General features: G+C 40.9%; 1 protein-coding gene across 5 annotated transcripts in view; it reads left to right on the forward strand.

The window, feature by feature from the left end:
• The window catches only part of LOC124595023 (Fanconi anemia group A protein-like), a 230,631-nt gene that overhangs the window by 95,690 nt on the left and 107,543 nt on the right, over positions 1-27,398 (forward strand). For all 5 annotated transcript variants that reach the window (XM_047133578.1, XM_047133575.1, XM_047133577.1 and 2 more), the window contains exons 12-14: positions 9,790-9,931; positions 18,403-18,671; positions 21,376-21,492. In XM_047133578.1, coding sequence (XP_046989534.1) covers positions 9,790-9,931; positions 18,403-18,671; positions 21,376-21,492 — 528 coding nt within the window. The remainder of the gene's footprint in view (positions 1-9,789; positions 9,932-18,402; positions 18,672-21,375; positions 21,493-27,398) is intronic.

Consider the following 27,398-nt stretch of genomic DNA (forward strand, 5'->3'; position numbering starts at 1 on the left):
GGCTATCAGGGTGAAGACAACACAGGAACTTGTCATCTGCAATATCTACCTTCCTCCAGATGGCGACATGCTATGACATGTTTTGGCTGCACTAATTTCTCATCTCCCCCCACCTTTTTTGCTTTTGGGTGATTTCAGTGGCTATAACCCTTTGTGTGGTGGTGGAACCAAGATTGCTGGCCATGGTAAAGATGTCAAGAGTCTACTAACTCAATGTAACATTTGCCTCCTAAATACAGGTGCCCCCACACATTTCAGTGTGGCACATACTTGGTCATTGATCTCTCGTTTTGAGTTCTAGCCTTGTGCTGTCTGTCCACTGGAGAGCTCACAACAGCTGCTGTGGTAGTGACCACTTTCCACTCTTCCTGTCTGTCCCCCGGCATCACGCTTCAGGTCAGTTGGCCAGATGGGCTCTTACCAATGCTGACTGGGACGCTTTCACATCTGTCACCACTGTTGGATACCTGTTGCATGGCACCAGCAATGAGGTGATCTGGAACATTACTAATACCACTGTTTCTGTAGCTGAATTGGCAACCTCATGTTCCTCAGGTTGCCCCCAGCAGAAGACGGTGCCTTGGTGGTCACTGGAAATCAGAGCGGCCATTAGAAACCATAGGCAGACCCTCCAATGTCATAAGTGGCACCCAGCCCTGGAGTGCCTCATTGCCTTCAAATGGCACCATGCCCGTGTCCATCAAGTAATCAAACGACGGAAGCAGGAGTGTTGGGAGCGACTTGTCTCCAGCATTGGAACACGAACCTCTCCTTCCCAGGTCTGGAGTAAACTCAGACACCTTTACAGATATCAGAGACTGGTTTGATGCAGCTATCCATGCTACTCTATCCTGTGCAAGCCTCTTCATCTCTGAATAACTACTGCAACCTACATCCTTCTGAATCTGCCTAGTGTATTCATCTCTTGGTCTCCCCCTATGATTTTTACCCTCCACACTTCCCTCCAATACTAAATTGGTGATCCCTTGATGTGTCATAATGTTTCCTACCAACCAATCCCTTCTTCCAGTCAAGTTGTCACGCAAATTCCTCTTCTCCCCAATTCTGTTCTGTACCTCCTCGTTAGTTACATGATCTATCCATCAAATCTTCAGCATTCTTTTGTAGCACCACATTTCAAAAGCTTCTATTCTCTTCTTGCCTAAACTAGTTATTATTCATATTTCACTTCCAACATGGCTACACTCAATACAGATACTTTGAAGAAACACTTCCTGACACTTCAATCTATACTCATGTTAACAAATTTCTCTTCTTCAGAAATGCTTTCCTTGCCATAGCCAGTTTACATTTTATATCGTCCCTACTCTGTCATCAGTTATTTTGCTTCCCATACAGCAAAACTCATTTACTACTTTAAGTATCTCATTTCCTAATCTATTTTCCTCAGCATCACCTGCCAAATTTTTCTTTTGTTTCCTTTACCGCTTGCTCAGTACACAGATTGAATAACATCGGAGATAGGCTACAACCCTGTCTCACTCCCTTCTCAATCAGTGCTACCCCTTCATGCCTCTCAACTCTTTTAACTGCCATCTCGTTTCTGTACATAAATAGCCTTTTGCTCCCTGTATTTTATCCTGACACTTTCAGAATTTGAAAGAGAGTATTCCAGTCAACATTGTCAAAAGCTCTCTCTAAGTCTACAAATGCTAAAAATGTAGGTTTGCCTGTCCTTAATCTATCTTCTAAGATAAGTCATAAGGTCAGTATTGCCTCACATGTTCCAACATTTCTACAGAATCCAAACTGATCTTTCCCGAGGTCGGCTTCTACCAGTTTTTCCATTCGTCTGTAAGGAATTCGTGTTAGTATTTTGCAGCCATGACACATTAAACTGATAGTTCAGTAATTTTCACATCTGTCAACACCTCTTTCTTTGGGATTGGAATTATTATTTCTTCTTGAAGTCTGAGGGTATTTCGCCTGTCTTGTACATCATTCTCACCAGATGGACAAGTTTTGTCATGACTGGCTCTCCCAAGGCTATCAGTGGTTTTAAAGGAATGTTGTCTACTCCCGAGGCCTCGTTTCAACTTAGGTCTTTTAATGCTCTGTCAAATTCTTCACACAGCATTGTATCTCCCACATCATCTTTATCTATGTCATCCTTCATTTCTATAATTTTGCTCTCAAGTACATCACCCTTGTGTAGACCCTCTGTATACTCCTTCCACCTGTCTGCTTTGCCTTCTTTGCTTAGGACTGGTTTTCCATCTGAGCTCTTGATATTCATCAAGTGGTTCTCTTTTCTCCAAAAGTCTCTCTAATGTTCCTGTAGGCAGTATCTATCTTACACCTAGTGGTACACGCGTCTACATGCTTGTATTTGTCCTCTAGCCATTTCTGCTTAGCCATTTTGCTCTTCCTGTCGATCTCATTTTTGAGACGTTTGTATTCCTTTTTGCCTGCTTCATTTACTGCACTTTCATATATTTTTCCTTTCATCAATGAAATTCAGTATCTCTTCTGTTACCCATGGATTTCTACTAGCCCTCACCTTTTTACCTACTTGATCCTCTGTGGCCTCACTATTTCATCTCCCAGTGCTACCCATTCTTCTTCTATTGTATCTCTTTCCTCTGTTTTTGTCAATCATTCCCTTATGGTCTCCCTGAAAGACTGTACAACCTCTGGTTCTTTCAGTTTATTCATGTAACATCTCCTTAAATTCCTACTCTTTTACAGTTTCTTCAGGTTTAGTCTGTAGTTCATAATCAATAAATTGTGATCAGAGTCTACATGTACTCCTGCAAATGTCTTACTGTTTGAAACCTGGTTCCTAAATCTCTATCTTACCATTATATAATCTATTTGAAGCCTTCCAGTGTCTCCAGGCCTCTTCCACATATACAACCTTCTCTCATGATTGTTAAACCAAGTGTTAGCTATGATTAAGTTATGCTCTATGCAAAATTGTACCAGGTGGCTTCCTCTTTCCTTCCTAATCCCCAGTCCATATTCACCTGCTACTTTTCCTTCTCTTCCTTTTCCTACTATTGAATTTCAGTCCCCCGTGACTATTAAATTTTTGTCTCCCTTAACTATCTGAATAATTTCTTTTTTTGCATCATACATTTCTTCATCGGAGGAAGGCAATGCAAACCACCTCCACTAGGACCTTGCCTAATAAGGCGGCGTGGGTCTCCCACATCGCTCCCCTACGCTCTGTAAAGAAGTATGGGACTCATCATCATCATCATCATCATCATCACATTTCTTCAATCTCTTCATCATCTGCGGAGCCGGCTGGCATATAAACTTGTACAACTGTGCTAGGTGTGGGCTTCATGTCTATCTTGGCTACAATAATGCATTCACTGTGCTGTTCATAGTAGCTTATCTGTGTTCCTATTATTTTAAACCTACTCCTGCATTACCCTTATTTGATTTTGTGTTTATAACCCTGTATTCATCTGACCAGAAGTCTTGTTCCTCCTGCCACCGAACTTCACTAATTCCCACTATGTCTAACTTTAACCTATCCATTTCCCTTTTTAAATTTTCTAACGTACCAGCCCGATTAAGGGGTCTGACATTCCATGCACCAACCTGTACAGTGCCAGTTTTGTTCCTGCTGATAATGACGTCCTCATGAGTAGTTCCTGCCCGGAGATCCAAATGGGGGACTATTTTGCCTCCGGAATATTTTAACCAAGAGAATGCCTTCATGATTTAAGCATACAGTAAAGCTGCATGTACTCAGAATAAATTACAGCTGTAGTTTCCCCTTGCTTTCAGCCATTCGCAGTACCAGCATAGCAAGGCCGTTTTGGTTTATGTTGCAAGGCCAGATCAGTCAATCATCCAGACTGTCCCCCCTGCAATTACTGAAAAGGTTGGCGCCCCTCTTCAGGAACCATATGTTTGTCTTGTCTCTCAACAGATACCCCTCTGTTTTAGTTGCACCTATGGTAGAGCTATCTATATCACTGAAGCACGCAAGCCTTCCCACCAACAGCAAGGTCCATGCTCCATGGTCCATGCAGGAGTATATCTGGGATTGCCTCATGTGGAGCTGTATATACTGACCCAGACATAATCGCAGAGCATTTGGCTGAGCATTGTGCTCTAAACTCTGCATCTGTGACTTACCACCCCATCTTTCGTCTCCTAGAACAATTGGTCGAATGACAATGCCTATCATTTGCTACACTCCACCCTGAGCCATATAATGCTCTATCCACTGAGTGGGAATTTCTTAGTGCCCTTGCTGATTGTCCAGACACATCCTCTGGGCCAGACTGCCTCCTTCCTTTCAAAGGGCACGGCCGACTTCCTTCCCCGTCGTTCCCTAATCCGATGAGACCGATGACCTCACTGCCTGGTCTCCTTCCCCAAAACAACCAACCAACCAGACTGCCTCCATCATCAAATGATTAAACATCTGCCAGGAGTTTACCAGCGCCACCTCCTTGCCCTATTCAACTGCTTCTGGAGTGATGGCAAATTCCCATTACAATGGCACAAAAGTATCATCGTTCCAATGCTAAAATCTTGTAAGAACTCACTGGATATGGGTATTTACTGTCCTATTAGCCAGAGCAACATTCTGTGCTGGTTGCTTGAACGTTTGGTGAGCCAGCAGTTGTGTTGACTCCTTGGGTCTCGGGGGCTTCTGGTTCTGTGCTAGAGCAGTTTTCAACAAGGTCTCTCCACCACTGACAACTTGGTATACCTGGAGTCCGCCATCCGAACGGCCTTTTCCCACTGTCATCACCTTATTGCTGAAGAAAGCCTGTGACACCACTTGGCAACACCACATTCTTGCTACTTTGCACAAGTAGGGTCTCCAGGGCCCACTCCAGATTTTTACACAGAACCTTTTGTCACTCCACAACTTCAGAGTTTGTGTCAGTCCTTCACACAGTTCCCTCCGTATCTAAGAGAACGGGTTCCACAGGGCTCATACTAGGCATCCTACTCTTTTTAATGGCCGTTAATGGTCTCGCAGCAGCAGTGGGGTCCTCAGTATCACACTTCTTATATACTGACGACTTTTGTTTGTCCTTTTGCTCATCTGCTGTTGGTGTGGCTGAACAGTGACTGCAGGGAGCCATACAGAAAGTGCAGTCAAAGGCCGTGACCCATGACTTTCAGTTTTCAACCACCAAGACTTGCGTCATGCGATTCTGTCATCGCCATCCTGTCCACCCCATTCCAGAACTTTACCTTGACGACCAGCTACTTAACATAGTGGAGACTTATGGGTTTTTAGGACTGTTTTTCGATGCCCATTTAGCTTGGCTTCTCCATCTTCGTCAGCTTAAGCAAAAGTGCTGGTGGAATCTTAACTTTCTTCGCTGCCTTAGTCACACTGACTACACTGACTACACTTTTGCAGCTGCACAAAGCCCCTCTACAGTCCAATCTTGACTAAGGGAGCCTGGCGTATGGTTCAGCATCACCCTCAACAAACATTTCAGATGCTGGATCCTATACACCATTGTGGAATTTGTTTCGTGACGGGAGCTTTCCAAACGAGCCCAGTGAATAGCTTCTCATGGAAGCTGAGGTTCCTCCATTGCAGATCAGGTGACAACTACTGCCTGCAAACGCAGCAGTCCATCTCCGGCAACAGCAGCCTGAATCAGGGATTACAATTGCAGTCTGTCGTCTGCTCCCTTCTCTCCGAACTCAGTCTTTCCCTCTCCCACCTTTCCTCCGCGTGGACTCATTTACACTTCCATGGTCCTTGCCTCAGCCGCAGCTTCGCCTGGATCTATCACAAGGCCCAAAAGATTCTGTTCCTCCTGAGGTCCTCTGCTGCCAGTTATTCTTTATTCTCGGTGAGTTTCAGGGCTCAAAAATAGTTTACACTGATCGCTCAATGGACAATGGTCATATTGGCTTCACTTATGCTCATGCTGGACATACTGACTACTACTCCTTGCCATTGGCTGCAGTGTTTTCATTGCCGAGTTGGTAGCCATCTCCTGTGCTCTTAAACATATCCGTTCCTGGACCAAGGGGTCCTTCCTCATTTGTAGCGACTCCTTGAGCACCTTATAAGCTCTTGAGCAGTCCTATCCACACCATCCTTTGGTAATGGCCATCCAAGGCTCCGTTTATGCCCTCGAACAATGTGGATGGTCAGTGGTCTTCGTCTGGAACCCAGCACATGTTGGAATCCCAGGAAATGAACTTGCTGACAAGCTGGCTGAAGAGGATACTTGTAAAGTGAGTCTGAAGATCGGTTTTCCAGAATCTGGTCTCCAATCGGTCTTATGCTGTAAAGTTTTTTGGATCTGGAATACCAAATGGCACTCCCTCAGTATGCCGAATAAATTGTGTGCTATAAAGGAAACAAGGAATGTGTGGATGTCATCCATGTGAGCCACTTGCTGGGACTTCGTTGTCCTTTGCCAGCTGCGCTTTGACCACACTTGGCTGACTCATGGTCACATCCTCCATTGCAAGGACCCAATCCACTGTCACTGCTGCTCTAGATTGACCGTAGTCGACCTCTTGTAGGACTGTCCCAATCTAGCTACCCTAAGGCAATCTTTTGACCTTCCTGAAGCACTCCCCACAGTGCTGGGTGTCAGTGCTTCAATGGCTGATCTAGTTTTCAGTTTTATTCAAGAGAGAGGTTTTTATCACTCTATCTAAGAGTGGGCGTGTGGCCTTCTCTACCAGGCCTTCACCCTACTAGCATTTTAACTCTTCCTCACTTCCTTTGGTGCTGTCTGCTCGACTGTATGTTTGTCATTTGACCATCTGCATTTCTCTGCCTTGTGTTCTTAGGCTGGAGTTTTTGTGTGTTGCAGAGTGGCTGGCTCATACTTTTTATTCTTCTGTCCAGCCAGCCCAGGCCATCAAAGTACAAGTAACCACAGGTAAAGACGCAACTGGTTTTCTTGTAAGGGATGCCATTTAGAAAAGCAACTACACAGCTGTAATCATTAGGTACCATTGCAATATTGCAGTTGAGAGCTTGTCCTCAAGTGCATTTTGCCTCAGTGCACAGTCCTTAACATCACCACCAGGCTAATAATGTATCTTTTCGAACTTGTCCCTGAAATATTTTTCCAGTCTGTCAAATCTGGTGTTAATCAGGCCAACCTTGTAAGAAATTTTGCCTACATCTTACCTTATAGCTTCTAATTTTGAAGCTATCATCCCTTCCACATTGGATTTAATTTTCTTCACTTCAGCTTTTACACTTTCTGCTACACTTGTCTGTCTGTTTTTATTGAACCTAACTCTGTACCCAGTATCCCAGTATCGAGTACAAGTTTGTCAGAATTTCACTTAACCATCCCATTGAATTATTTGCAGTTACATCTCCTTTCTCTGATTTCAGACTATTTGCCCCACTAATATTGTCTCTGTCAACATCAACACATTCAGATTTTGGACTAACTGTCCCACTAACATTATCTGAATCACTCATGCTGGATAATTGCTTAATCGTTGGAAGCTCCATCACTGACGATGACCCTGTGGGTTCACACATATTAATGCTATCAGTGCAAATACATAACTTGTCAGTCATGCTGATTGTTTGTGCTGTACTGCTGCTGCCGAAGTGTTGATGCTGGCGAACTCAAAGTCACCGCTGGTGGCCCGCGTTACCATGGCCATCACTGCCTGTATGCCGCCATTGAGGTCTCAACTGCTGCTGGCCACAGCAGACTTGAACTCAACATGCCTTTGCGTAACCTTCTTTCTTAAAGTTCCGTGACGAGCTTCCCCACACCTAGCTTTTGCTACAGACTCTCATGCATGCAGCAGCTGCAAAATCTTATGCTCAGAGCTCCCATGCAAACTGCCTATCATGCACTAGATTTTGGATCTGGAGCACAGAATATTGTAAAGTATTAGAATTAGAATTGTAATTGTAACAGGATTGCATTCATATCTCAGACAAACCCCCAACTGTGACGGTACCTAACTGTTTCTGCTGTTAGGGAACATGTCAGTTTTACAACAAAATATATGCACTAACATAAAAAACCTTCCAGAGATGATGGCTATACTGCAATGTTACTGCAATGCTATCATCTGAGATATCGTTTGTTGCAATTGCATGAAGCATTTAAAAGTTATTAATTCAGAGGTTCATTGTGAAAACATTTATCACTGAGAAGTAATAACTTCTGTAGTGTTAAAGATAATGTTGTTGTGTCCTTGGACATGCCGTGTTTTTCTGGGATCGCTGATGTATTCGGCTCCACTTTAATATGTAACTGTGATTTATTATCGAAGTTTGGAGAGTTGCAACTTAGCCGCCTTTGAGATTGTCTGACAGTCTGCCATTTCTTGCAGCACTTTATGCCCTCCTAAGTGACCATCCATCATAAAAATTCCCCATACTGGGATTACCCACATCTGGTGATGCTGCTAGTCTTTGTACCTGGACTCAAATCTGGGCTCACTAGCGTTTAGCCGTACAACAAATTTGTCTTACCTCATACTGGGTGGCTGATTAGCTTGCATAAATAGGCATAACATTACAGTATACATTTGGTAGGTGCTTTGAAGCCATCAACTAACCAACTAGATTTGTGGATCTTAGGGAGAAGGGAAAAGGTGGGGGTGCGTGGTTTGGGTGGGGTAAGAAGTTATATGGATTGAGGTGTTAGTCCTTGTGAGGGGGCTGAGGTTTTAAGGAGGGACTGTTCAGTTTGTATCACTGTAAAAGCCTACAAATTTCTATACCTTTATATGTGTGTACTGCTGCTGCTTGATGAGTGGATATTTTATCTGTACAGTTACTTTATATTTTCAAAAACTGATTATTTTCATTGAGTAATTCACTTAGGTTTTTCATAACAATAAATTGTATATATTTAAGGAACATGTCAGTTTTACAACAAAATATATTCCCTATCATAAAAGTCCTAGCCCTAGTAATGACTATTGGAACATATACTTGTGGCTGCCCGACCAAGAGAACAACCAAATAGAGAATAGAAGGCGTAAGAGTACAAACATTGCTTAGTTGAGATGATGAGTCAACAGAAACATAACAAGACTGCAAATGTTAGTAACTTTATGATAAATCTTTCTTGTGAGTGAATAGATAAAATGTTCCTACCCCCCCCCCCCCCCCCCCCCCCCCCCACACACACACACACACACACACACACACACACAGAGAGAGAGAGAGAGAGAGAGAGAGAGAGAGAGAGAGAGAGAGAGACTGACACTCTGTGTACACCGCACAGCTATATTGTGCCACTTGACTACATTATGCCACAATTACAGCTCAGCACAGCGTAACTGTGCAGTTGTAGGGCTACTTGTGTGTGTGTGTGTGTATTCTATTAGTTCTGGGGAAGAATTTGTCCAGAAGCTTGCAGTATTCTCAATCTTGCCTGTTTATATGCCTGCTGACAACTATATATGTTAATTATTATTACTTTTGCATTTTCTATTATTTATAGTTATTTAAGAACTTTCCATTACCATAGTTAAATGATAAAATGGATTTCTCTATTTTATCTATCTGCTACAAGAGGTGGGGCCACAGATTATTCTATAGTGTGGATCCATGTACATGGGTCACTGTTCTATGTAGGCCTGCCATACCTACTGTGCCAACTGAGTATCAGCACTGAAAAGTGTTTTCACAGCTGGACTTTTAGACAATTAATTATGTGCAAAGTGACATTACTGTGAAACACACTGAAATACCATAGTGACCAAACAACTGTTTACTCATGATAAAAATCTTTTATGTTTTAAGTTTTTTTCATTTACTTGGTACAACTTCAAGAAAAGAAGTCATTTCGAGGAACTTACAGAATCGTACCTTTTCAGATAGCTAAAGTTATGAACCTGAAGGACAGTGTTGCAGTAGTGAATGAAGCTATTTTAGATGTTAAAGTAAATTGGCAAATATTATTGCTGTTTGTGTCTTCACTGTGTAAAGATGTGGATTTGGCACCAGATAAAATCAAAGGTAATTCCATAAAAAAATGGAAAGTCCTTATATATTCCATGTTGAGAATCTCATAAAAAAAGTAAATGAACTATTATTATTATTATTATTGTTATTATTATTATTATTGCGATTCTTCAGTTTCTCCCGGTGTATTTCTTGCTCGAACAGTCCATGGGTGTACTGCCAGTCCATAGTGTCCAACGGGCACAACATTTTGGCAACAAGACATGTCGCCATTGTCAGGTATGCTGACGAACTGAACTCTTGAGGGCGGGCGGCTGTCTTAAACCCCTCTCCTCGCGAGGCGTTATGTCCGCAGTCCACACCCGCGTCAGCCGTCGGTGAGACGCTGGCATCGGCGTCTGTGGTGGCATCGGTGTAATTGCCTCATCTACCCTAGTCACCCATTCGTTTCCTTTGCTGAGTGTCTTTTTAATTAGACTCAATGCTGGTTCCCATGTCCTGCTGAGGTTGTAGCCACAATCTAGGTTGATGAGTCCATCCCTGGCATGAATTTCGATAGCCTCTCTAATGACACTGTCCCAGTATTTAGATGTCTCTGCCAAGACCCTGGTATGTTGGTAGTCCATATCATGATTTTTGGACAAACAGTGCTCTGCGACCACCGACTTGTTGGGCTACCCATGTCGAGTGTGCCTCTGATGTTCTCAGCAACGATCTTCGATGGTGTGCACTGTCTGTCCAATATAAGTCTTCCCACATTGACACGGAATCTGGTATATGCAGGCCTTCCGCAAACCGAGATCGTCTTTTGACACTTCCCAATAATGATAGTGTTTTATTTGGTGGGCAAAAGACAGTTCCTACTCAGTGTTTCCTCAATATTTTCCCTGATAGTGCGCCAGTAGACGGTATATAGGTAGTGGCTATCTCTTTCTCCGTGACTTCTTTCGTCTCCACACACTGTACTGTAGCGGTGGGGTGGAGAGCACATCTGATTTGCCATTCCGAATACCTGTTTTTCTCAAATACAGTTTTGAAGTGTTCCAGCTCTTGGGGCAGACTCTCTGCGTCAGAGATGGTGCGTGCCCTGTGCACCAGTGTTTTTAGAACCCCATTCCTCTGCGCAGGATGGTGGCAGCTATCCGTTTGCAAATACAGGTCGGTGTGTGTTTTCTTCCTGTATACCCCGTGGCCCAGGGTGCCATCCGCTCTAGTTTTGGTTGGTTGGTTGGTTGGTTTGGGGAAGGAGACCAGACAGCGTGGTCATCGGTCTCATCGGATTAGGGAAGGATGGGGAAGGAAGTCGGCCGTGCCCTTTCAGAGGAACCATCCCGGCATTTGCCTGGAGTGATTTAGGGAAATCACGGAAAACCTAAATCAGGATGGCCGGACGCGGGATTGAACCGTCGTCCTTCCGAATGCCGCTCTAGTTTTGACCATGACGTCCAGGAATGGTAATGGTAATGTTAATGTATCTCAGCATGAAGAAATTCGACAAGCTGCACCACCGAAGGAGCTGTTTGCTGAGTGCTCTTGCTTTTCTGATGAGATGTCATACTGATCAGATTGTGCCAAACTTTGCTGAGGTCACGCATCACTTGGATTCTGCAGCAGCTAAGAGAATTATGAAGCATGCTAGCCTCGCCTTGGTTCGTGAGAGGATACAGTTTACCAGACGCAGCCTTGAGTACCATTCCTGGATGTCATGGTCAAAACTAGAGCGGATGGCACCCTAGGCCATGGGGTATACAGGAAGAAAACACACACCGACCTGTATTTGCAAGCGGATAGCTGCCACCATCCTGCGCAGAAGAATGGGGTGGTAAAAACACTGGTGCACAGGCGCGCACCATCTCTGATGCAGAGAGTCTGCCCCAAGAGCAGCAGAGCATGGGAACCAGCATTGAGTCTAATTAAAAAGACCCTCAGCAAAGGAAATGAATGGGCGACTAGGGTGGACGAGGCAATTACACCGACGCCACCACTAGATGCGACGCCAGCGTCTCACCCACCGCTGATATGCGGGCACGGACCGCGGAGAGAACGCCTCTCGAGGGGCAGGGATGTAAGACGGCCGCCCGCCCTCAGGAGTTCAGTTCGTCAGCGCACCTGACAATGGCGACATGTCTGATCGCCAAAATATTGTGCCCGTTGGAGACTATGGACCAGCAGTACACCCCGTGGACTGTTTGAGCATTATTATTATTATTATTATTATTATTATTATTATTATTATTATTCTTTCTTTTCTCAGACGTTGTGTCTGGTCAAAAATGGAAAGTGACGCAGACCTTGATCAAGCGCGACTTCCTTTTAACTGTGCGGTATATGTTACATTGCATTTAGGAACTTTCGGGTAATTGAATATGTATCAATATAATAGAGGGAAACATTCCACGTGGGAAAAATTTATCAAAAAACAAAGATGATGTGACTTACAAAAAGAAAGCGCTGGCAGGTCGAAAGACACACAACCAAACACAAACATACATACAAAATTCAAGCTTTCGCAACAAACTGTTGCCTCATCAGGAAAGAGGGAAGGAGAGGGAAAGAAGAAAGGATGTATCAATAATTACAGATTTCTGTAGTTGTATATACAACTTTGGATGTAGCTGTATTGCGTTGATGTACTGGTGGATATTTGTGGTATGACTCCTGTAGTTGATAGTATAATTGGTATAATGTCCACTTTATCCTGATGCCACGTGTCCTTGACTTCCTCAGCCAGTTGGATGTATTTTTCAATTTTTTCTCCTGTTTTCTTCTGTATATTTGTTGTATTGGGTATGAATATTTCGATTAGTTGTGTTAATTTCTTCTTTTTATTGGTGAGTATGATGTCAGGTTTGTTATGTGGTGTTGTTTTATCTGTTATAATGGTTCTGTTCCAGTATAATTTGTATTCGTCATTCTCCAGTACATTTTGTGGTGCATGCTTGTTTGTGGGAACGTGTTGTTTTATTAGTTTATGTTGTATGGTAAGTTGTTGATGTATTATTTTTGCTACATTGTCATGTCTTCTGGGGTATTCTGTATTTGCTAGTATTGTACATCCGCTTGTGATGTGATCTACTGTTTCTATTTGTTGTTTGCAAAGTCTGCATTTATCTGTTGTGGTATTGGAATCTTTAATAATATGCTTGCTGTAATATCTGGTGTTTATTGTTTGATCCTGTATTGCAATCATGAATCCCTCCGTCTCACTGTATATATTGCCTTTTCTTAGCCATGTGTTGGATGCGTCTTGATCGATGTGTGGCTGTGTTAGATGATACGGGTGCTTGCCATGTAGTGTTTTCTTTTTCCAATTTATTTTCTTCGTATCCGTTGATGTTACGTGATCTAAAGGGTTGTAGAAGTGGTTATGAAATTGCAGTGGTGTAGCCGATGTATTTATATGAGTGATTGCTTTGTGTATTTTGCTAGTTTCTGCTCGTTCTAGAAAGAATTTTCTTAAATTGTCTACCTGTCCATAATGTAGGTTTTTTATGTCGATAAATCCCCTTCCTCCTTCCTTTCTGCTTAATGTGAATCTTTCTGTTTCTGAATGTATGTGATGTATTCTATATTTGTGGCATTGTGATCGTGTAAGTGTATTGAGTGCTTCTAGGTCTGTGTTACTCCATTTCACTACTCCAAATGGGTAGGTCAATATTGGTATAGCATAAGTATTTATAGCTTTTGTCTTGTTTCTTGGTGTCAATTCTGTTTTCAGTATTTTTGTTAGTCTTTGTCTATATTTTTCTTTTAGTTCTTCTTTAATACTTGTATTATCTATTCCTATTTTTTGTCTGTATCCTAGATATTTATAACCATCTGTTTTTTCCGTCGCTTCTATGCAGTCGCTGTGGTTATCCAATATGTAATCTTCTTGTTTAGTGTGTTTTCCCTTGTCTATGCTTTTTTTTTATATCATTGCTGAATACTTCTGTTATCTTTAGTAATTGGTTGAGTTGTTGATTTGTTGCTGCCAGTAGTTTTAGATAACCCATGTATAGCAAATGTGTGATTTTGTGTTGGTATGTTCCAGTAATATTTATTGTATCCATAATTTGTATTATTTAGCATGTTGGATAGTGGGTTCAGAGCAAGGGAGAACCAGAAAGGACTTAATGAGTCTCCTTGGTATATTCCACGCTTAATCTGTATTGGCTGTGATGTGATATTATTTGAATTTGTTTGTATATTAATTGTGGTTTTCCAATTTTTCATGTTTAGGAACTGTATCAATTTAAGGATCTACTTTGTATATTTCCAATTTGTAGTAACCATGAGTGGGGTACACTATCAAAAGCTTTTTGGTAATCAATGTATGCGTAGTGTAGCGACCTTTGTTTAGTTTTGGCTTGATATGTCACCTCTGCATCTATTATCAGTTGCTCTTTACATCCTCGTGCTCCTTTGCAACAGCCTTTTTGTTCTTCATTTATAATTTTGTTATTATTATTATTATTTTATTATTATCATGATCATTATTATTGTTATGATTTAGTTTCTGTGGAGTTTACTCAGACTTCCCTTCACCAGATTGCTCCCACATTGTTCACATGTTCTTTCCATTATAGAGTTCTTTTGTACATTACATGAAAGAGTTATTTACCACCTATGCATGTTTTCATGAGCTCTCAGCTCTCTCACTTCTGAACTGGTAGAAGTCAGAAGACTTTATAAATTTGCCCAGCAGAAATAAGGTTCAGTACATCCAAGATTCCATACAGTACATACAAAATCAAGTTAAAGAGATGATATTCCGTTGGGTAGCAGGACACATCTTGCTATGGAAAAATAATGCAGCTGATGAAGCAGCCATGGATACGTGTATAAGGGGCTTCTTGATTATTTGTCCCAGTCACCATCATGCTATCATCTCAATGACAAATATTTTGATCATGTACCAGTGTGAGAAAATGAATGGTTAGAAGTGCAAAACAACAAACTGTGGACAGGGATCTAGGGATCTGCCCTCTATTTCAGATTAGTGTGGTGTAGTTTGGTCATCCTCCCCCCATGAACCATGGACCTTGCCGTTAGTGGGGAGGCTTGCGTGCCTCAGCGATACAGATGGCCGTACCGTAGGTGCAACCACAACGGAGGGGTATCTGTTGAGAGGCCAGACAAACATGTGGTTCCTGAAGAGGGGCAGCAGTCTTTTGAGTAGTTGTAGGGGCAACAGTCTGGATGATTGACTGATCTGGCCTTGGAACACTAACCAAAATGGCCTTGCTGTGCTGGTACTGCGAACGGCTGAAAGCAAAGAGAAACTACAGCCGTGATTTTTCCCGAGATCATGCAGCTTTACTGTATGATTAAATGATGATGGCATCCTCTTGGGTAAAATATTCTGGACGTAAATTAGTCCCCCATTCGGATCTCCAGGCGGGGACTACTCAAGAGGACATCGTTATCAGGAGAAATAAAACTGGCGTTCTACAGATCGGAGCGTGGAATGTCAGATCCCTTAATCAGGCAGGTACGTTAGAAAATTTAAAAAGGGAAATGGATAGGTTAAAGTTAGATATAGTGGGAATTAGTGAAGTTCGGTGGCAGGAGGAACAAGACTTCTGGTCAGGTGACTACAGGGTTATAAACACAAAATCAAATAGGGGTAAAGCAGGAGTAGGTTTAATAATGAATAAAAAAATAGGAGTGCGGGTACGCTACTAAAAACAAATAGTGAACGCATTATTGTGACCAAGATAGATACAAAGCCCATGTCTACTACAGTAGTACAAGTTTATATGCCAACTAGCTCTGCAAATGGTGAAGAAAGAGGAGATAAAACAAATTATTCAGAAAGTGAAGGGAGACGAAAATTTAATAGTCATGAGTGACTGGAATTCAAGAGTAGGAAAAGGGAGGGAAGGAAACATAGTAGGTGAATATGGATTGAGGGTAAGAAATGAAAGAGGAAGCCGTATGGTAGAATTTTGCACAGAGCATAACTTAATCATAGCTACCACTTGGTTCAAGAATCATAAAAGAAGGTTGTATACATGGAAGAATCCTGGAGATACTAGAAGGTATCGGGTAGATTATATAATGGTAAGACAGAGATTTAGGAACCAGGTTTTACATTGTAAGACATTTCCAGGGGCAGATGTGGACTCTGACCACAATCTATTGGTTATGAACTGTAGATTAAAACTGAAGAAATTGCAAAAAGGTGGGAACTTAAGGAGATGGGACCTGGATAAACTGACTAAACCAGAGCTTGTATAGAGTTTCAGGGAGAGCATAAGGGAACAGTTATCAGGAATGGGGGAAAGAAATACAGTAGAAGAAGAATGGGTAGCTCTGAGGGGTGAAGTAGTGAAGGCAGCAGAGGATCAAGTAGGTAAAAAGATGAGGGCTAGTAGAAATCATTGGGTAGCAGAAGAAGTAGTGAATTTAATTGATGAAAGGGGAAAATATAAAAATGCAGTAAATGAAGCAGCAAAAAGGAATACAAACATCTCAAAAATGAGATCGACAGGAAGTGCAAAATGACTAAGCAGAGATGGCTAGAGGACAAATGTAAGGATGTAGAGGCTTATCTCACTAGGGGTAAGATAGATACTGCCTACAGGAACATTAAAGAGACCTTTGGAGAAAAGAGAACCACTTTTATGAGTATCAAGAGCTCAGATGGAAAACCAGTCCTAAGCAAAGAAGGCAAAGCAGACAGGTGGAAGGAGTATACAGAGGGTCTACACAAGGATGATGTACTTGAGAGCAAAGTTATGGAAATGGAAGAGGACATAGATGAAGATGATGTGGGACATACGATGCTGTGTGAAGAATTTGACAGAGCATTAAAAGACCTAAGTTGAAACAAGGCCCCAAGAGTAGACAACATTCCTTTGGAACTACTGATAGCCTTGGGAGAGCCAGCCACGACAAAACTTGTCCATCTGGTGAGCATGATGTACAAGACAGGCGAAATACCCTCTGACTTCAAGAAGAAATAATAATTCCAATCCCAAAGAAAGCAGGTGTTGACAGATGTGAAAATTACCGAACTATCAGTTTAATATGTCATGGCTGCAAAATACTAACACGAATTCCTTACAGACGAATGGAAAAACTGGTAGAAGCCGACCTCGGGGAAGATCAGTTCGGATTCCGTAGAAATGTTGGAACATGTGAGGCAATACTCACCTTATGACTTATCTTTTAAGGAAAGGCAAACCTATGTTACTAGCATTTGTAGACTTAGAGAAAGCTTTTGACAATGTTGACTGGAATACTCTCTTTAAAATTCTAAAGGTGGCAGGGGTAAAATACAGGGAGCAAAAGGCTGTTTACAACCAGATGGCAATTATAAGAGTCGAGGGGCATGAAAGGGAAGCAGTGGTTGGGAAGGGAGTGAGACAGGGTTGTAGCCTATCCGCGATCTTATTCAATCTGTATATCGAGCAAGCAGTAAAGGAAACAAAAGAAAAGTTCGGAGTAGGTATTAAAATCCATGGAGAAGAAATAAAAACTTTGAGGTTTGCCGATGACATCGTAATTCTGTCAAAGACAGCAAAGGACTTGGAAGAGCAGTTGAACGGAATGGACAGTGTCTTGAAAGGAGGATATAAGATGAACATCAACAAAAGCAAAACGAGGATAATGGAATGTAGTCGAATTAAGTCGGGCGGTGCTGAGGGAATTAGATTAGGAAATGAGACACCTAAAGTAGTAAAGGAGTTTTGCTATTTGGGGAGCAAAATAACTGATGATGGTCGAAGTAGAGAAGATATAAAATGTAGACTGGCAATGGCAAGGAAAGCATTTCTAAAGAAGAGAAACTAGTTAACATCAGGTATAGATTTAAGTGTCAGGAAGTCGTTTCTCAAAGTATTTGTATGGAGTGTAGCCATGTATGGAAGTGAAACGTGGACAATAAATAGTTTGGACATTAAGAGAATAGAAGCTTTCGAAATGTGGTGCTACAGAAGAATGCTGAAGATTAGCTGGGTAGATCACAGAACTAATGAGGAGGTATTGAATAGAATTGGGGGGGGGGGGGGGGGAAGAGGAGTTTGTGGCACAACTTGACTAGAAGAAGGGACCGGTTGGTAGGACATGTTCTGAGGCATCAGTGGATCACAAATTTAGCATTGGAGGGCAGCGTGGAGGGTAAAAATCGTAGAGGGAGACCAAGAGATGAATACTCTAAGCAGATTCAGAAAGATGTCAGTTGCAGTAGGTACTGGGAGATGAAGAAGCTTGCACAGGATAGAGTAGCATGGAGAGCTGCATCAAACCAGCCTCAGGACTGAATACCACAACAACAACTGTTTGGTCATCTTTAGCTTGCAGGCAGGTCCAGGGCTATGATTTGCCAAATATATCATTTGTCTTACACTCTAGTATTGTTACTGACTTGTAGTGAGTTTCATAGGGACAGCATGTCGGCATGTTTTCATACACATTTCATTAAAATATTTCACAAAGTTTTTAAGATATTATTGTATCAAAAGGAAAATTCACTTGTGAAGACTATAAAATTTTCACTCAAGAGAACTGTGAATATGATTGATGTGTTTGACTTTTAGGACTCGTTCTGGACACCATCCTTCGCAGTTTCTCTGAGACAAGTAAATACTTATTAGGTGCTGGACTGGTTATAGCTCGACAGTGTTGTACATTAAGTTGTAAACATTTCACATCCTATGCAGAGTGGTTTGGCCAAACATTTGGGTCTGAAGCAGCCCAGGTAACACCATCAACCACATCTCAGCCAGCTTTTGAATTTCTTATGGGCTTTCTGGGAGAAATAATTCCTGTAGAACCAGCATACTGCTTGAGGGTCCACATCAATAAGGTATTTATGATCAATTGTGTTGCATGCAGTGCATTCTCTCTCTCTCTCTCTCTCTCTCTCTCTCTCTGTGTGTGTGTGTGTGTGTGTGTGTGTGTGTGTGTAATGCGCTATTCGTAACATGTTTTTTTATTAACTATTATTATGTTGGCTTGCTTTTCATTATTCATCAGCACAGTTATGTAAGAAACTAGACTAATCATCAAAGATTCATACAGTCACAACTAATTAGGTGAATAGTTTGGAGGATACCCTTCCTGGAGAGGAAGCAGTGCTTAAAGGACAGTATAGTTTCTTAGGTAGTCGAATTAAGTCGGGTGATGCTGAGGGAATTAGATTAGGAAATGAGACACTTAAAGTAGTAAAGGAGTTTTGCTATTTGGGGAGCAAAATAACTGATGATGGTCGAAGTAGAGGGGATATAAAATGTAGACTGGCAATGGCAAGGAAAGCGTTTCTGAAGAAGCGAAATTTGTTAACATCGAGTATAGATTTAAGTGTCAGGGGAAGTGTTTCCTGGAAGTATTTGTATGGAGTGTAGCTATGTATGGAAGTGAAACATGGACGATAAATAGCTTGGACAAGAAGAGAATAGAAGCTTTCAAAATGTGGCGTTACAGAAGAATGCTGAAGATTAGATGGGTAGATCACATAACTAATGAGGAAGTATTGAGTAGAATTGGGAAGAAGAGGAGTTTGTGGCACAACTTGACAAGAAGAAGGGACCGGTTGGTAGGACATGTTCTGAGGCATCAAGGGATCACCAATTTTGTATTGGAGGGCAGTGTGGAGGGTAAAAATTGTAGAGAGAGACCAAGAGATGAATACACTAAGCACATTCAGAGGGATGTAGGCTGCAGTACATACTAGGAGATGAAGAAGCTTGCACAGGGTAGAGTAGCGTGGAGAACTGCATCAAACCAGTCTCAGGACTGAAGACCACAATAACAACAACAGTTCCTTAGGTATGTTGAATACCTTTGATGGACTATGTAGGAGACTACCCACAATGCACACACACTAGCAGCAGCTCCTAGTTGTTTGGCAGCAGGCAAGCCATATTTCAGCAATGCTTGAAAGGTAGCTAACTCATTCCCTGCTTGGAAGAAGCAGCAAGCTGCATATGAGGATTATGTTCTTATATTAATGTTAACAAATTTATTTATTTGACTCTGCACTAATTTAAAAAAAAACTCCTATTGGAACAAGAGCAGATAAAAGCAAAAATCACAAGTCATTAAACAAAAGTCATTTTTATGTAACGTCCGGATTATGAATCTATTAGTTGAAAATGTTACATACTTAATACCTGTGATTGGACCAATGTGCACAGTATATTCCAACAGATACACACAATTTATTGTAAAATAAAGAAATTCTGTACAATGGACTAAGAATAGCAAGGAGCTAAATCAAATAAATCCCCTCTTTTTTTAATGCAAGGGTTCAATTTATGCACACTTAATGTGTCCCTCCCCCCTTATTTTTTTAAGAGCAAGTAAGATTTCAATTTGTGTATAATTCAATGAAAATAACTCCATGATTGACAAGTGTGTGATGGGAAGCGAAGTTGCCAGCTCATATGCTTCCCCTTGGAGCCTACATCACCTGGAAAGGCTCTGCAGTAAGCTGCTTGTACCTGCAGAACAGGCAACACAGCATGCACTTGGAGCCCAAGAAACAACTGTGACTGACTCAACTTGCTGGAATGTCAATCACAAAGTTATTTTAATCAACGTATAACTATCTCAGTTTTAAGATACCACTCCTCCAGCCCCTCGGTCTGTCTGTCTCACACATCTGAATCTCAAAAGTGTGCGCAAACATTTTTAGAAAATCAAAAAGCAGGGGATTTACCTTCATTTTTCACAATCAGTACATAGCATTGCACCTTACTCAAAAGTTCCCATGTGTGACACACTTTTTTCCTGGTTGACCTGGCACACCTGTGATCAGGTTATAATAATTTTAATACGAAGTTACTGATTATTATTAATTTTAATATTATCTACTGTGTTGTTTGGGATACAAGACTCTCACTTTGGAGGACTGGGCATCAAATCTCCAGTCAGCCATTGAGATTTGAGTTTCCTGTAGTTTCCTTAAATCACCTAAAGTTAATGTCAGGGTGGTTCATTTGAAGAAGCCATAGCTCACATCATGTCCTGTTCTGTCCAGTCACGGTTTATGCTTCCTGTGTCATCATTACGCCATCTTCATTTTCATATTCTGCATTCTATTCTTTGTATTTATTTCTTTAATGAACAATAGATTTTTCTGTTTGGCTCACTTTTTATTATGTATTTCATGACATAAATGTTTAAAGAGCAAGCTTTCATAAGATGACTTCTAACTAATTTTTCTGCATCCTGAAGGATTTCTTCACTATGGATCTATTGGAATGGAAAGTACATCTACTCTGATCTCTATACTCATGATTTTTATTAAATCTATATGAACTTGAACTTCATGATTGCTCTTTAGGATTTGGGTTGTGCACTTTTCAGCTGTGTCTTTAGATGCTGTGAATCTGGTACTTTTGTGAAATTTGTTTGAATTTGTTTACTACAGTCTGTTGTAAAGTGATGGTACCAGTATTAATAGTAAGTAATTAAATTTAAAAACATTACTTTTAAACTAATGCATATAGTACTTATGTAAAAAATGCAAAATTTCCATATAAATTTATAATTCACTTTTTCTCCAGGTGCCTGTATCACCACCAAACTGTAAAATTTTACTTGGGGATTACATACAGTTAGCAAAATCTAGACTCAGTGAACTCAATGAGGTACCTACTATTGGTCTCTTTGGGTTTGAAATGGTAAGTCTCTTCTCTTTTCTTTTACAGTGTTTCAAACTCTTGTGTTGTAGCTAAACATTAAATACAGGGTGGCGATTCCTCTGGAATGCGTGGAATTTTCAGGGGATTACATTATACCTGAAAAACTCAATGAAATCTCAGGGAATTTCAAGAATTTCCTATAATGTCAGTGAATTGTGTTTCTAACCTAGCATTGGAATTTAATTTCATTCAGTTTTATAAATCACAAATTTAAAATACTTTAATATTTTAAAGTGTGTTAACTATATAAATATTATTCCATGTAAATTATGGAAATGGTCAAGCTACTGCTTATGGCCAGTATATTTCAGCAGGAAACAGAAATCGTTATTGTGAGGTGTTCGCCCCCCCCCCCCCACACACACACACACACTCTGCCACCCCCAACCGCACATCGTTATCAGGGGCTCCTTATGATGCCATATTGCTCCCCATGCCTGGAATTCTCAGGAATTTTTTCAAGGTTGAGTAGCACCCTGAAATAAGATTTGGAGTCTAAAGACATTGTAGGGGTAAATATACTTGTTTTAGTGGACACTTTTGTATAAACTACAATAGCCAACCATAAGGATCGTGATCATTTCTCTTAAAATTATGGGGTGAGAGCTTACAGAACCTTTGGTTCCAAAAGCCTGCAATTTGTGTTTATCTTTGTGTTCATATTTCTGTTGCTGTAGTATAATAGCAGAAATATTTTTACCCATCCACCTCTGTATGAACATTTGTGACAAATCAAAATGCTGCACGATTGGAATTAATATCCAGATATCTGCTTTTGTATACAGTGTTCTACCAGTTGCTGCATTTGAGTATATTTCACAGGCATACTGGAATTGTGATTAGTTCCTGTCAATACCTTACATACCCTCTGTGTGACAAATATCATTGAAAGACAGAAATAGTGGAGAATTTGACATTACTAAAGGTGATATTGACTTGAATATTGTAATGGCAAGTCCTTGGTGGAATATAAACAATTTAAGTAACAGCCTACTTAATACCTGAAGTACTGAGTCCTTGATAGACATGCGCGCTCGCGCGCGCGCGCGCACACACACACACACACACACACACACACACACACACACACACACCTATACAACTACATGGGCCTGGCTGGCACTACACTTGACTGGGGTCAAGGAGATAGGAGGCAAGAGTATGAAGGAGGGATAAGGAAGGATGACTGATGGATACAGGGTGTATACGACCCGGGAGATCCGGCAAAAGCTCGGTAATTTTTTCATCTGGGAGAAAAGCGGAAAAAAATCCATGAATTTTTTAAAATTCCTAGAATTTTTTGTTGTTTTAGTTTTCAGTTAAATTTTTGTAATTTTGACTGGTAAGAACCATTACTCTAACAAAGGATATTACTGTATCCTGCTACCGCAGAATAATACTGCAGCATTAAAACATGAATGAGAGAAAAATATGAAAATAAAACTTAAATTGCAAAGGAAATGCGCCATATAAAATAACACAGTGCTCGTACAAGCGTCTGCCAACAGCAAAATGTGTCAAAGGCTTTCGGAAGATTATGCAATGCTTGATAACAACAAATTGCCTTCGATGAGTGTGATGTCACAACTGTTTACATTAGACTCTTTTAATCAGTTAGGAGCGGGCTCATGCACACGAGCAGTTGAGTCGTGTATGAGTAGTACCTTCACCCGCTACTTGCTACAGAAATGTGGCTGTTGGCTGTGTAAGCAGCAGTAGCAGCAACCAGCCACATGGTACCTGGAAAAATTTTACAGGTGCACCCAAGCTGCCAGATTCACACGTGTGCAGCAGGCCCGGATCTAGTGGGGAGTGAGGGCAAACCGGGGTATCTGAACCGGGTGACAATTTCGGGGGGAGGAGGCAAATTCATATTCTTGAGGAAAAAAAACCTTGTTTTACAAAGCACCTAGCATCCAGCGCACATCGGTCTATCGACTATTCATATGATTTTGAAACGCACCCCTGCTGGTTTTTGAACACATTCTAAGTTGATTTCTGAATGAATTATAAGTTGATTTTTGAATGCGTGCATAGTGTATGTGATGTCTCTGCCAGGGCAATCCTCATCACATCTAGAAATAAACTTTCCTGCAGACAAAACGGGACGGGGCTATAGAGCGGAATAAAGCCGAACGTGAATGCCAAGTGCTGCTTGTTTATGTGGTTGATTTGGTTTGCGAACGTTCAGCGGTGTTATAATTACTAGCGAAATCCATATATTCAGACTACCAGAGTGGAAATAAACGACTAACAGGAATAACAGGTAAGAAAGATTATGTATTATCTTCTCGATGTATCCGAGAAAGTGAACTTCTAACTGAAATTTTTTGACCAGATCGCTACATGAGGCAGGGCCAGTTGTAGTCCCCGGCTAGCAGCCGCTTAAATTCCATTCTGGGAGTAGCGCAGAAAACGCATTGTCCGATCACATAATAGCGGCTAACCGGAGAATAATCACTGGATAACTAAACCAGTGATTGTGGCAGGGTTAGTGAAGTTAACCGGACAATGAGTTTTGACAGTGGTAGGAATAGGTACAGAATTAGTGATGCCAAAACTGTTTGTTAGAACGAGGAAGGAGAAGAAATGGGGACATCACACAAATTATGGAAGAATATGACGATTCCAAATTTAAACAAAAATTTCGTTTTACTGCTTTTCGTTCTCGTGCATGAGAAACTGGAGCGTAAGAATGAAAAGTGAAACTATTTCATAACGTAAAGCTTTTTGCTTCTATTAGGCCAAATAGGTATTTCCTATTGGTACTTCGTGAATTATATTCTGACGTATTATAAAAATGATCATTATTGCCAAAACAGTCTCGCTTATTTGGTGTGTGTTACAATTGCCAAAATATTAGAAAGGCCTATTTTGTTTTCTCTAGCACGCAGTGACAAAATAGACGTAATCAGATGGAGAAACCACACCAGTCTTGGGTACTATTTGTATCAACAGCTTTTTCAGTATTAGACAATGACATTTCTATTTTTCATGTAGCAAAATGTTTGACGAACTTTGATAAGGTAATAGTCCTTTCGCAGAAAGGAAGGCACGCCTTGTAAAGCTCTAGCGAGATTAGAGAGAAAAATCGCTAGGACCTAAGGATTGAAGAAAAGTGTACTTTCTTGCCTGTCTGTTGTCTTTACTGGTTTTATGTGTCCTATATTTAATTTTATGTCACACAGAAGAGCAAGTTATTAGCTAATAGGCAATAAAGAGTCCAGTTTTTCTGAAGAGTTCTTGTTCTCTTTGTTACAAATAATCCTATCTAGTATTAATTGTGAGGGTTTTTTCACAAAAAGAGAGAGAGAGAGAGAGAGAGAGAGAGAGAGAGAGAGAGAGAGAGAGAGAGAGGGGGGGGGGGGGGGGCAGCATGTCAAACTGGCCGACTGGGAGCAGGAGAGGTGCTACAGGACATTTTAATTTCCACTGTCCTGAAATAGTTTGATGGCATCCATTACAAAATATACACATTTGAGTTCGACAGAGCGAAATACAGTGACGTGCGGTAAAACAATGTTGTTTGAAGATGTGTGGCACCTCACTGCACACTTAAGACCAAATAACGTGTCTTACATTTCCTCAGAGATATATCTTTTATGTATCAGACTCTTCAGAAAGATATGCGCTACAAAATGAACTTTTTTTACGTTCTGATGCGCAGAGCAGTCTGAGTTGTAGTTGGGGGGGTGGGATGGGGGGGGGGGGGGGGGTATGTAATCTCCATGTGACCCATTTTTACATTTAGTGACTTTTCAGTTTCCTTTTCATTTACTGCTCTCACATCAAATGAAAAGCTATCAAGTGAATTAAAATACATTCACATAATTACAGAAGAGTAAACTACATTACTAGTTTCAGATTTTATTTTATTTCCACCTTTCTGACAGTCAAGCATTAATCGCCTTGCAGAACAATGAAGTTATTTTTGTCGGTTTAATAAATAAAGTTTGCTTTTATTAAGCTTTCCTGTTGAAGCAGTCAATTTATTCCACCATATTGGGTAGTTTCAACTGTTCGCTGCATTTCAAGTGCACATTTTCATCTTCTAGCACGTATGGCATTATGCCATAATAAAGAACTAAAAATGAGATAATACAGTACGGGTACTGCAAGAAAATTTACGTCCTGAAAACCATACTGAAAAGCTTCATATCTGGTCGAGGCCTGTGTCATTGAGAGTCTGGACATACGAATGTGCACTGTAAGGCGAACTATGCATTTTAGTCTGGTTCACGAAATGCTGACGCTCTTGGAGTATCCTCTAATGTCTTGTTTCTTTTATGACATAGTGTAAGATCTTTTAATATTTTACACGTTCGAGTATACGGGCTTCCTACATCACCGTAGCTGTGCAAGCGCGGTGACGCCTCTTATCTGGTGCTCTCTGACAACTGCTGAAATGAATCTATTTCTAACAGGTAACGGGAAAATATTGCGAATTATTGTTCGGAAAGCGTTATTTTCAAATTAAATTTCCTTTTACACAAGGTGATCTTAAATCACAGTGTGTTTGGTCTCTTTTAAAAATCAACTCTTTGATGATGAGACATTTAGAAGAATTTCAAACCCAGAAGATCAGAGATTTATGTCGGTATTAAAAAATTTGCTAGTGTATTTGTGTGATGTATGTTAAAGTGTAACATGTGCTAAACAGATCAACATTATAAGTGAAAGCTTAGTTTCTCTTGTATCTTATCAATCTTCAAGACAAATATTATATGTGAACGCTTCTCTTTTCTTGTAGCAACACTGTGTATATTAATTTAAACCATTAACTTATCCTGTTGGAGGAATTCGAATTTATACTTTCGTAATACGAAAATATGTAGCGTACATGTTGTACTGCATCGGACTGACTGGCTTGATCCTTGGTTTAAAGAGTACAAGTTGAATTTTGCTTGACCAAAGTTTTCAGGATCTTCATTGGCTGGTATGGGGGAAGGTCGTTCTGCCTCAAAGTGTGTTATAATATGACAATGCCAAATGTATTTAGGACCAAACAATATTAAAAGACCTTGCAGTGCCAAATGTATTTGGGACCAAACAATATTGACATCACTGGACTGTCACCCAAGGAGAAAATAAATAAATAATTGAACTGATGAAAATATGGTGATGTGATTAATCAAAGGCTAAGACTAAAAACACAGATGTGGAATATCTTCATTTCAGAACTGACATGATTTTTTTGTCTTGGTTTTCCCACCAGTGCAGCTAATGTTTTTAAAGTTGTTGTTGTTCTTTTTTTTCCCCTTACACTGCTCTTATTTAATCGTGGATTCCTGTACTCACAATTGGTAACCCTGACACTTAAATGGGCATGAATTAACCAGTTCCCTTTTGCTTTCAAGTGTGCTACAGTTGCAAATAACATCTCAATTTTAGACTTGTATTATTCATTGCTGATCAGATACGTAATCTGTTGTTACACGATAATTCAATCGAGCCCCCATAAACTAGACATGGTGTTGTGACTGTAGTTCCAGAGGCTGCTGCCAGAGAGGAGCAGCTTCCACTTGCAGAACAAGTTGATTAACTACAGCATGATGCCAGCACTCTCCAATGACACCCCAGGCAATTTCCAACAGATCCCAGCATTCATCAGCCTTTTGCACAATGTGCCAAATGTCAACACACTCTGTAATGTTCAATGCCTGCATCTCACTACTGTAGCAAATAAAGGGTCTTCCATCCTCATGATATGTTGACTAATAACAATCATCCCCAAGAAGGCAGATCCATTACTACTATTGGATGTTTTACTCACCTTGCCATTTCAGCCCAACAATCCAGAGCTTGCAAAATTGGTACACCATATTGCTTATATGTTATGTCCTGGCCACTGGCCATAAACAAACTCCTGGATTCCTTTCTTCAGA

Source organism: Schistocerca americana, chromosome 2 (genome assembly GCF_021461395.2).
Source record: "Schistocerca americana isolate TAMUIC-IGC-003095 chromosome 2, iqSchAmer2.1, whole genome shotgun sequence".
NCBI lineage: Eukaryota > Metazoa > Arthropoda > Insecta > Orthoptera > Acrididae > Schistocerca > Schistocerca americana.